General features: G+C 23.6%; 1 protein-coding gene across 1 annotated transcript in view; it reads left to right on the top strand.

Moving 5' to 3' along the window:
• Nucleotides 1-12,527, top strand: part of LOC136985683 (adenylate cyclase type 1-like) — a 100,963-nt gene that overhangs the window by 44,863 nt on the left and 43,573 nt on the right. Inside the window, exons 7-11 of the mRNA XM_067283011.1 lie at nucleotides 7,574-7,718; nucleotides 9,587-9,772; nucleotides 9,854-9,897; nucleotides 10,080-10,221; nucleotides 10,684-10,781. Coding sequence (XP_067139112.1) covers nucleotides 7,574-7,718; nucleotides 9,587-9,772; nucleotides 9,854-9,897; nucleotides 10,080-10,221; nucleotides 10,684-10,781 — 615 coding nt within the window. The remainder of the gene's footprint in view (nucleotides 1-7,573; nucleotides 7,719-9,586; nucleotides 9,773-9,853; nucleotides 9,898-10,079; nucleotides 10,222-10,683; nucleotides 10,782-12,527) is intronic.

Genomic DNA, 12,527 nt, shown 5'->3' with positions numbered 1-12,527 from the left:
TATATACATTAATTTTGTCGAAAACATCTGTTTTAATACTAGAAAATTGTTAATTAGTAATAAAGTGAATTGCTTTTAGTACAACTTGATTATCTTTAACTATATCTTTTTTATTTTAAATTCAGTTAATTTAACTTATTTTATAATTGATAAATTTATACAAGAAACTCTTAATTTAAAGGAAATTAAAATTTTTCATTTAATTCTTTTTCTTTAACATTTTGTTGAATAATTTGTGATAAAATCTGATTTACAGTTGTAAATTTAATTGTTCGGAAAATTATGTGATTTAAGAAATAACGATTAAATTTTTAAAAATAATTTATTTTTTGTGTTCTAAAATTAAATGTATATCATTAATTTCTGGTTTACGAAGATTAATGATGTGTTTTCTATGTGATAAGTATAAATAAAAATAGTTTATTTAATATTATTTATGATGAAATATGCTTCGTAATTATTGTAATTCTAAAGCAATTTAACATTTATTCATCAAATTTGATATACGTGTTACATAAAAATATATAAATTTAAAAAATTAATTTATGATTTATAAAAATATATTAAGCTGTAAATAAATAACTTTTTCAACTGAGGATTCCCTTTCAGTGTTAAAGAATAGTTTTTAGGGGTTGCGAACTACCTGTTAATATTATATTCTTTTATATATATATATATTCTTCAGAAATAGAGTTACATTTATAATTTTAAAAAAAGGAAAATATTTTTAATTGAAATTTTAAAGTTATGCTAATGTTAAGAAAGCTTTCTTACAAAAAGAAATTTTAGCTCTAGTACTTAAAATATCTTATTAATCATTCTAGAGTGAATTGCCTCCTATCACACTCTATAATTAACTTTTAATGAGAGCATTTAAAAAGTTTAAAGTTATAATTACTATTTTTATTACAATGATTCTTTCACTCTGATACATTTTTCATTCATGTCTTAAATTTATATATGTATACAGTATATTTTTTCCAACTATCAACGTTACTAGTTGAAAAGACAAATTACATCTGGAGTAGCTAATGGCTTACATAAAAAAAGCAGAAAAAATTCATCTGGTCATGCTTCTTTAAATTTATTGAAGAAGAAAGAGAAAGCTTCGACCACTTGACAAATTCATTTCCTTCATAGATTTCCATTATCGTTCCTAAGTATAGATAAGCAAGATCCATAATGACTATATGGTGAAGTTTCAGTAATATGATATGAAAATGATTAATGTACATTATAGTTTATTGATACATACAATATCAATAATCTAAGGTAGTGTGTAATGATTAAAATCGTTGTAGAGCAAAGAGATAGTTCTCTACAGTCTAAAATTCTTTAGAATATATTGTTTAAAATGAAAAAATTCCAGACTTTAGTTCTTTAGAATAATTGTCTTACATAAGTTAGTTCTTGAATATTCTCTATGTCTTGAAATTCTTAATAGTCTTAGACTTTAACGATAGTTTCTCTAGCGTAAAGTTCTCTAAAATACATGTTTAGACAATTATTTTACACGGATAAACTAACATTTCACTTGCCAAAAAGTATGTTTTATATTGTTGTAGAAAAAATGTGCCTGGTTTAGTCTCTAGAATAAATTTCTAGATAATTATTCTAGATATGATGCTAGTTCGTATATAAAAGCTACATAGTGTTAGTTTACACGAAAAATAAGCGAAAACGTCATGTAAAATTTCTTCAAAAAATATGTATTATTTTAATAATAAGTTAATAATTGGATTAAATCATCAGAAGATCAAAATATCACAAAAATGAACAAGAAAAGAATTGTCTAATTAGCGTGTTATAACGTAATACGAGTATTTATTCATTTCTTTCATCTCTTGAGAGTTGTTAAAATATGACAAAATTATTATATTTTTCTCTTTCTTTGAAATTTAATAGAAATTGTCAAAAAAGATGAATTTTCTAAAATGCTGTTTCTTTTTTTTATCTAAGCAACAATTACAGTTGTTTTTTCCTTGGGTATTTACAGTATCTCTCAAGTTTTATCGTTTTTATGTCATAGTTTCGATCCATACAGAGTAAACTAACAAGATAAGTAAGTTTTTTCAACGTGTAAACATTGAAACAAAACTTATTTCTTCGAATTTTATACGACAAATAGAAGTACAAAGTGTAGAAATCCCTAAAAACCTTGCTAACATTTTATATATGTTGAATTAAAATACTTTTTTTGTAATCTTCAAAATGTGACAAGCGAAACGAATGAGTGAGGTGACACGATATGATGTAAGAAGTGGCCTTCTTCTTCTGATCTTTTCTCATACATGCTTCTAAGAACGAGTTTGTTATTGTTTGTTAGGTCTTTTCTTAATGACATTTTGAGTCTATGTTAGTGATTTATTATCAACATAAGAATCATCTTCTGGATATCTTATGGAACTATAACTTTCACTTTCGCAATTTATCTTCACATACTTGTCACAGTGTTGATACCAAATCATACAATGATCCGATAGTTCGTATTTTTTCTACTTTATATAACAGAATTCCTACTCTGTACTATACACATTTATATATTATACATCAATTTATATATCTGTAACGTTATATATGAAATTATTTAGTTCATTATTCAAAATATTAAACTTTATAGTTTAGTAATTTAATTTTGCGCTTTGTATAATGTATTGTTTGCCTAAAAATATATATATTTCTCTTCTTAAATTAAAGACTTATACATTTTTCTTTCTATACTTTTTTTTAATTCAGACTTGGCGAGTGACATTATAGGGTTTGACAACGAGAAAATCAAGTAAATAAAGTGGTTTAGAACGAGAAGAAAGTTCGGTCAAGATCAATATATATATATATATATATATATAAGAAACAAACTTTTGTCTAGAAATTGCCTTAATTCCTTCTTTATTCTTTATTCTACGATACGATTCGAGTCGTAATTATTGGAAAGGATCAATATTTTTCTTTGTTTGATAAGTTCTTTGTTGGTGTCTATTATTAGATACGAAGCAAGCAACGACTTTCCAAATCATTTTAAGGTCAAAAGTGCAAAAAATTAAAAAAATGTTTAATATTTTGGTAAATTTTAAAAATTTATTTTTCCTCAAGAATATAAAATTTTCCTTTTCCTGTATTTATGTATTTGTGCCGAAATAAGTTAGATTTTTCCTCGTAGTTGCGAAACGAATTCTGTAATTTTATTAAAGTATAAATAATTCCAAATGTTTTGTAAATATTTCTCGATTTTTAGATTGATTTTCCAGTTCAAATTATTGTTAAATACATTTTAAAAAATGTAGATACTATATACTTCATGAATGATATATACCTTATTACATGGTTAATGATTTCTTGTCAATATTTTATTCTGTTGCTGCGTACATGATATATATTCTATTTAAATATATTTATCTAAATTATAAACCATTACTGTTAATAAAATATGCATTTTAGCCGCCAGTTATTTTTTCTGGTTGGAGAATTTTATATAATTTTCCTTTTTGAATGATTTAAGGAGCTGTAAATTATTCGTTCGTTTTAAAAAACACGATTAAAATTAAAGCAAATATTTAACTACTTAAAAAACGCGTTTGAAACTATATTAAATTTTATAACCCACGTAATCAAATATAAATATCGTTTACTGAGTATCAGAATATTGTTAATATCAATAATTAACAATATTTTTAATTATCAATATATACAGGGTTACCCAGAAGTCACTTAATCGTGTTTTGTTTTTGCGTGTTTTGTACGCTTATACAGTAGACTTTCGATTTAACTGGAATTATTGGTAGAAGAGGTGTCCGCTATTGCCAAACGTCCGTTAAATCGGATGTGATTTAAAATTCATACTTACAAATATACTTGTGAGACAGAGCCATACCGAAGAGTTTTGGTCCCCGAGGCAAACCTCATTCATATCCCGTGCCCTGATTCAACATTAATTACAAAAAATTTCTGCGAATTCATTTCGGCACCCTTGGCACGTGCCCACTTTCGCCCTCCTTAGTTACACCGCTGTAATGAGTACAAATCCTAAACCGGATATAGAACACTTAAGTTATTAATATATGTTTTTAAGACACATTCGATTTAAGGGGTTTTCAGCAATGGCAGACATCCCTTCCCCTAATAAGTCTGTTAAATCGAGGACCTACTGTATTAATATTTTATAATTATCAATATCACTATAGTTATCTATAACTAACTACTATATAAATATTATATGACTATCAGTATCACTAAAGAATTATCAGAATTCTATAATTATCAGTATCTTTATAGCTAAATATATATGCTCTATGGTTGACAGTATCAGCAAAGAATTCTTAAAATTCTACTATATAAATATAAATATCAGTATGGTTAAAGAATTTTCATATTTACTACTAGTAGTAGCTAAATAAGAAAATTCTATAACATTCTAATCCACCAAAATTTAAAATTATCAACATGATAATAACATCAAAATTCTATGATTATAAAGTGTGGTAAATATCAAAATTCCATGATTATTAGTATCAAGATTATCAGTAACTGTTCAAATACTAAAAATTACTAATATAGTAATTATACATCAAGAATTAATATTCAATACAACATCATCAACCCTTACATTTCCGGTAAAAAGACGAAAAATTAGCAGAAAAACTAACGTTTTCGAATCTCACATCGAGATCTTCTTCAGATGTGAGATTCGAAAACGTTAGTTTTTCTGCTATTTTTTCGTCTTTTTACCAGAAATGTAAAGGTTGATGATGCTGTATTGAACATTATGTGTACCGGTACTGACAGGTGAAGATTGTTTTCAAGAATTAATATTTTTACTCTTAATCTTACTCTAATTACATATAAAAATTAATTGATAAATAAAATTAAACTTAAAAAAAGTAACAGTATCATGATTCACTTAATTAGATTTTACCTCAATAATATAAAACTAGAAATTAATTTTAATTAATAATGATACATGTTGGATTATGACTAAGATTTTAACTTTAAAAAATGAAAATAAAATAAATTATTAATAAATGAAATTAATAAAACTTTAAATCAAAAGCAAGGTAATCAAGAATGTAAAATCAGCAAGAAACTCAATTTATACTTTGATATTTAAAAGTATACATGATATATTTAATAAGAGATTTAATTTATATTTATTTTTATATTCTTCTTAAATCAATTGAACTTTACTAATTAAAAATGATTTATTAATTATAAATCATTTATTAAAAAAAATTAAATAACTACTTTAAGTCTTGCATAAATTGCAATTTCTAAATTAATTTCTAAATTTAAACCATGTAATAAATTTATTATTTATAAAGGAATTAATTTATATTGAACATTTTATTCAAGTTTTTAACAATTTATAATATTTAGTTTCAACTGTGAATTTTTAAATTAAAAAGAAATTAAAACTTAATTTATTTAAATTTCATTTTTTAAATAAATTAAATTTTAAAATTATAATTAAGCACAAAAAATGAATTTATAGTTTTTATAAGATTTTTATTTGTTTATATATCAAATTAGTTTTCTTCTAAAAATAAATCTGTAAAATAGTCCTTAAATTTTTTACATATTTTTATGTAATTAAAAGTCAAAAAAATTAATTTTTTAATTAATACATTTTTAGATATTTCAACTGAAAATTTTTTAAATATTGAAAAATAATTTAATTCTAAACCAACTTATAAATTAATTCTTTTGGATCTTTAAATTTATTTCAAAATTAAAAAAGTAATTTTTCTTTAATCATTATATCTTTAAACGATTAATTATTCACTTATGTCTACTTCTAGAACAAAATTTTTTTAGATAAATCCAAAAATAAGTTAATTGTAAAGTAACCTCTTATAATTTTATTTTTTAGATACATTTTTTTTATTTAATTAAAAGTCTAAAAAAAGATTTCTTTATTCTAAAATTCATTCTAAATCTAAGCTTTTATCATTTATTCTTTGCTTTATGTTCATAGAAAGATAATGTCTTTAGTGATTTTTTTAGATAATGATGTTTAATATTTGAAATTCTAAAAATAAAAATATAGACTATAAAATATTTGTATTTTAAAATATTAAAATACTTAAATATGAAAAAAATTAACCATATAAAAAGAATATAAAACTATATTTATATAGTTTAAATTTGAAAGTTTAGAATTGAATAACTTAAAAATATTTTTTTGACCTATTTTAAATGTAGTTTTGTATTATTTTTAAAAGATTTTTTGATATATTTTATCATTGATGTACTGTACCTATCCAATGACTGTGTATGAAAATATAAGCTTTTAGATGATACATATAAAAATAAAAATTTTAAATTATCAACTAAAATATTCCAAGAAAGTTAGAATAATTTTATAAAATCAAAAAAATTAAAATATTTCACTAAAAAAATCGGTCTTTTAAAAATAATTTATTGATTTTTTTTTAAATTGTTTTCTTAAGATCAAATTGACATAAAATCAAATAAATAAATTAGCAATAAATTCATTTTTGACAATTACATTCTGTTATCCAATATCATTAAAAATGACTTAAACTTAATTAACAACTGTCATTGTCCACATAAAGTGTACACAGAGAAGAGAACAATTTTCTAAGAAATTAAATTGAATTTATAAATGATAATTTAAATTCCACTAGTTCAGTTACTAAAAATAATTCTAATTTTTTTTTAAATTAGAATTAAGATTCAATTACTAAAATTCTAATTTTTGAAAATTTAATTTAATTAATTTGAATTTTTTTAGTAAATTCTAAAAAAATTTAAATTAATATTCTTAATTCTAAAAAGATTTTTCTTTTAGAATAAGAGTTAATCTCTTAAAAATAATTATAAAAACGAACTTTTTAAAGAAATAAATATAAGTTTATTATTAAAAGATAATTTTAATTAGAAGTAATTTGGATTTTTAAAATCGAATCTTAATTATAATTAAAATTTAGTAACTAAAAATAATTTTTAAAAAGTTTAGTTAATTGAATTAAATTTAATTCTAATTTTTTTAAAAAGATATTGGAATAAATTTTAGTTGCTAAAAATAATTTTTAAATGAATTTTTTTTAGAATTTGAATTAAAATTTAACTAATAAAAGTTAATTGTAAATTTTAAAAATTTTAAATTTATTTAATTTGAATTTTTTAGAATTTTTTCCTAATTCTGATAAAGATGATTGTTTAGAATTAGAATTAACGTTTAATTGTAAAAATTATTACCAAATGTTAATTCTAATTAATATGATTTTTAGAATTAGAATTAAAGTTTAATTACTAAAAATAATTATTAATATATTATTTTTTTCTAATTAATTTTGAACATGAACATTTGAATTTCTATGTAATTTTGTGCTCGAATTTCGTGAAATGTTTTTTTTAAAAAAAATAAAAGTCTTGTAAATAATAAATTTCATGCGTAACAAATATTCATAAGCAGCATGTATATATAGAAGAGAATAATTTTCTAAGGAATTAAATTGATTTATGGTGATTTAAATTCAACGAGAGTGCAAATTAAACTTAAAATTTTCCTGATTTGCAAGTTTAAGTTATGTACTTAATGTTATTTATCTGTTAGGAGAGTACACATCAGTCAAGCAACATTGAATTATCTTCATGGTGAATATGAAGTGGAAGCTGCTCATGGAGCTGATAGAAACTCTTATTTGAGAGAACACAACGTCGTTTCCTTTTTTATAATTCCTCCGGCACAAAGGAGAAAGGTAATATTAGTTTACCCACTAAAAATATATCTTAAATCCAGAAAATAATTTGGTATTCACTATCTCTCGAGTTATTAAAATATTGAATAGATATTTAAATGAGACCACCTGTTGATCGATTTTATGAAGGATAGAAGATATTATCTTTAAAAATATTTTATGATATTTAAATTTTGTGTGAATATTTTATGAAATTATCGTCTACTTTACAGTAGATGTGGTTTTTCTTTTACTTTAACGTTATACTTCTTCCTGTTTTTGATGGAATAGTCGAGCAAATGATTTATTTGCTCGATTATCCCGCAAAAATTTGGAATGTTATAATGATAAAGTGATGTTTCTTTATAAGATTTTCACTATTTTTATTGTATAAAACATCTATAGAAGCCCGAGAATGTTAGTCGAGCAAAGTTTGCCCATTTATTTTTGTTGTCTACAATGCTGAACACGTTTCGATAAGGTTGTCTGGCTTGTCTATTGCCTCAGGATATACAAATATCAACAGTAACGCAAGTTAATGCAGCTATATAAGTAGTCTGGATAGTAGCGTGATGTACTATAACTGAGATAAGACAGACACCAATATCCTTCTAACAACTCATCCCCCCAGAAGAAAGCTAATTTAATATAATGTGTGATATTAAAATCATCAAAATTTATATGAAGTGAGTGTTTAGAAAAGTTAATTTAATAACTGAATTCTTGACAAAATAATAAATCTGTATTGTTTTTATTTTTTAAAAATTCATTAAATAATCAATTAAACTTAATTATATTCTAAAAATTATCGCAACTTTCAAGTAAAATCGTGGTTAAAAGTAGAAAGTTGATGAGTACGTGTTATATATAAAATTCTTCAAAGAATTTTTTATTATATTCAAAATTCACTCTTCTGTAATTAGTAGAGTGTTGAAACACGATAAATTCTAACGGAAAGAAGGTCAACACGTGAATATTGACCCTTCTCTACTTAGATAAAGAAACCGCTCTAATGGGTGTCAAAGTTCAATGACAATGTGATAATTTGATAAAAACACTTCATACACCCTTAACACGAACATGCATTTCTTGAAAATTTTAAAGGAAATTTGAGGTTAAGGTAAAAAAAAAAAAAAAAAAAAAAAAAAAAAAAAAAAAAAAAAAAAAAAGTGATTTTTCTATAGTTTCATATAGAATTCGTTCTCTGTAAACATTCTTATTCATAATCGTGCTTTGAGAAGCTGATGAATTATCAATAAGATACACGACAGAATATGTAATGATACATTGATAGGACTATTTAAAATATGGATATTGAAATTTTAAGGATGAATAAATCTATTAAATTTGTGATAATATTTGTTTAGTTTAAAATTTATGAAGTAGGATACTATTATTTTATTAATTTTCAAAAGAATATGTTAATGATCGTTATATAAATATTTAATAATATTATTCTATATTTTCTATCAATTCGAATCTTTTTTTTTATATTAATATAAATTTCTTCTTGTATAAAAATACTTAATCGAATGCCTGTTTTAATTTCCATCTTTATCGATTTAATATTCTATTACAAAATTCAATTCTTTTCACGAGTGACGTTTGTCATACGTTACACCTATAAATTTATTCGAACGAATAAAAATTTATACAAAGAATAAATTTCTTTTCCTCTGGCAAACTAAAATCTTGGTTTTAAGGGCTTGAAAACACACAAAAAATTCCCTTACTAACCAATTGCTTGAAGTAACAGCACCGCAAGAACATGAAGACTTCTCTATTGCACCTGCACGACCATTCCTAACCCCCATAACAAGGGACGAAAAAGTCACAGAGCGTAATTATTCAGATATTCGTTCTCTTTTTTCTTCCCCGTCTCTCTTCAGACCCTGTTGTTCAACACCCTACAGGTTCGTCATTTAGTTGGAAACACTAGAAGAAAGCTATCTTTTCGTCACGTAGGGAGCGTGGTTATGCAGCTGCTTCATTCCATCAAGTACAGCATGGACGTACCCTTTGCACATGTTGCTGTGGTGAACAACGCGGAAAGAAATGTTAAGAAGGTGAAACAGGTGCATACGACAGGTTGTTATTGTTTATTGGATTTATGATTTCCGTCACGTCTCCTTGTAACTGACTTTGTTTCAATGTAGCAATCGAAAATGGCTGAGAAATTAAGAAAACCATTTAGAAAAAGGTTAGTATAAGTGATTAACGATAATAATTAACTAAGCACGTGACAAGTGATCATTTACCTCCAATTTAGCAATTTTTTAGATTCCCTTTTAGAGACTTAAATCCTCTTCTGGAGGTTAGAAAATGTTATTTTCAAGAAAACTTTCTTTAACATATTTTAATAAACTTAAATTAATTTTCCAGGCATTCTTCAATCAGTCAACCAACTAACAGAGTGAATAAATATTTAGCGCAAGCAATCGAAGCAAGAAGCGTTGATAGAGAGAAAACGAATCATGTCAACAGAGTTACTCTATGTTTTAGAGATAAAGAAAGAGAAAAACAAGTAGGTTTATATAAATATTAGAAAATAAAGTAAATTCACTCATGTTTAACATGTGCTAAACTAAATTTAGGCCCATTGTTCTTGTAATTTTCAATTTAAAAAGTAAATATATACAAGTATACTTGCATGTATAGATAAGTGTATGGATGCTCTGTAAATAATAATGGCAAGTCGAAAAGAAAATGAATTTTCAGAATAATGTGAATAACTAAAGTGAAGAAAACAACATTATTTTGTTTAATTTCCATCATCACCACTATTCTTCATCCATTTTCATAATTATCAACATCAATTGCTGACGATTAGAACCAATTTCTTTAATTTTCTGTTAAGAGTTCACAATCTTTCGATTGGTATCAACATTTTTACAGAGCATAACATGTTATTATTGATTCCTATAAGTTAAAGCACTTAAATTTAATAAATTAAAAAGGTATGAATTCGTTTATTTTTAATATTTAGTATCATGAAGAGAAAGATCACGGCTTTGTTAATAGTATTGCCTGTACCCTTGGTGTTTTGGTAATTTTAGGTGTAGTGCAAATCCTGGTGTTACCAAGGTAAGACATAAATCACATCTTTCTATTACGTCTTATTAGATTTACCTAAATAATATAATTTATGGAAAAATGATTTTTAATATAATAAATAATCTTTTCTAAATCAAAATACAATTATATTTGTAATCCTCGTTTAAATCGCGGATTAGTTTTAACTTGGGATTAATTTGAACTCGAGATTAGTTGATGATTTAGTTTGAGTAGAGAATTTCAGTATGGATTAATTTAGCAAAAGATTTATTTGAATGATAGATTAGTTTAAGCTGAGGAATAATATGAAGCGTAGATTAGTTTAAAGAGGGGAATAATTTGAACCGTGGATTAGTTTAATATGAGGATTAATTTGAATCATAAATTACCTTGATATAAAGGTGAATTTGAAACATAGATTGATTAAAACTGTGGATTAGCTTAATCTGAAGTTAATTTAAACCATAGATTAATTTAATTTAAAGATTAGCTCAAATCATAAATTAAAAATTATTTGAACTATAAACTAATTTAAAAAACTACGAACTAGTTCAAACGATTCGTGAACGAATCACAGATTAATTGTTTTACTTACCATGTTAAAAAATATTTTAAATATTTTGTGGTAACTTCATTTTAGATGTTAACTTACCACAAAATGTTTTTTTATTGTTTTTTGATCTTTCAATCATAAATTTTTTTATTGGAGTTTCTTTAATGCTATTTATCGGACATTATTATTAATCGTATAATTTCCTCTTATATATCTTCAATTAAATTTATAAAGAACTTTTCAATTCTGTTCTAGTTTGTATCATTTTAATTTAAAAATTTAATGTCCATAAAATTAATTTCTTAAGCTTTAACTCAAAAAATAAAAATACAATATAAAATTATAATCATATACAGTATCTTATTAAATCAGATTAAAAGTATGAGAATATTTAAACATTTTGATTATTTATTTATTTAAAATTGAATATAGGCTAAATTCGATTAAATTAATTTAATATTTAAACAAAACTTTGGAATTTTAATACTAAAATAAATACAGTAGATTTGTTTTATTTTAAATCAAAGTCCCTCAAAATCCACAAACATTCACATGCAAATCCCTTCGCTGGATGTTGAAAGTTTTGCATTTTTGTTACAGAAAATTACTTTTTTCCTTCTTTTTTTGGGGAATGGGATTTTCCGAAAGCTTGTAAGGCAAATGCATGAATTTTAGTATATATATTTTATTTTATTTTTTAAAATTTTCTGCATCTTATAAAGATTCCGTTTTCGTTTTTCATATAAGCTACACATAGATTTGTATTTTATTATATCAAAAGTCTAAGTTTCAATACAATTTATTATTACATAATTTAATTTAATCAAATATATATATTTAATCGTTTCAATTTCTTATTTTAATTCGTGAATTCGATTAAGCCGTTGGTTAATTTTAGTTATGGATTCGTTTAAACCACGTGTTTACTGTAATGAATTTATTGAAATCGATTAATTTATAATAGCGATTAGTTTAAATCATAGATTAATTTTAACTATTGATTAGTTTAATCTGAGGATTGATTTGACATTTAAGAATTATCTTAAATTGAGAATTAGTTTAAACTATTAGTTTTTTAGATTAACTTAAGCTGTGGGTGTGACTTCAATCTGAGGAGTAATTTAAACTACAAATTAGTTTAACTGAAGATAAATTTTAATCATAGTTTGATTCATAATTTGTTATATTCTATTCTAACTTATAAAATTTTAAGATTATTACAT

The sequence above is a fragment of the Centruroides vittatus genome, unplaced genomic scaffold (genome assembly GCF_030686945.1).
Source record: "Centruroides vittatus isolate TY-2023 unplaced genomic scaffold, ASM3068694v2 contig_975, whole genome shotgun sequence".
Classification (NCBI taxonomy): domain Eukaryota; kingdom Metazoa; phylum Arthropoda; class Arachnida; order Scorpiones; family Buthidae; genus Centruroides; species Centruroides vittatus.
The sequence above is the reverse complement of the archived record's forward strand: the minus strand, read 5'-3'. Positions and strand labels throughout refer to the sequence as shown.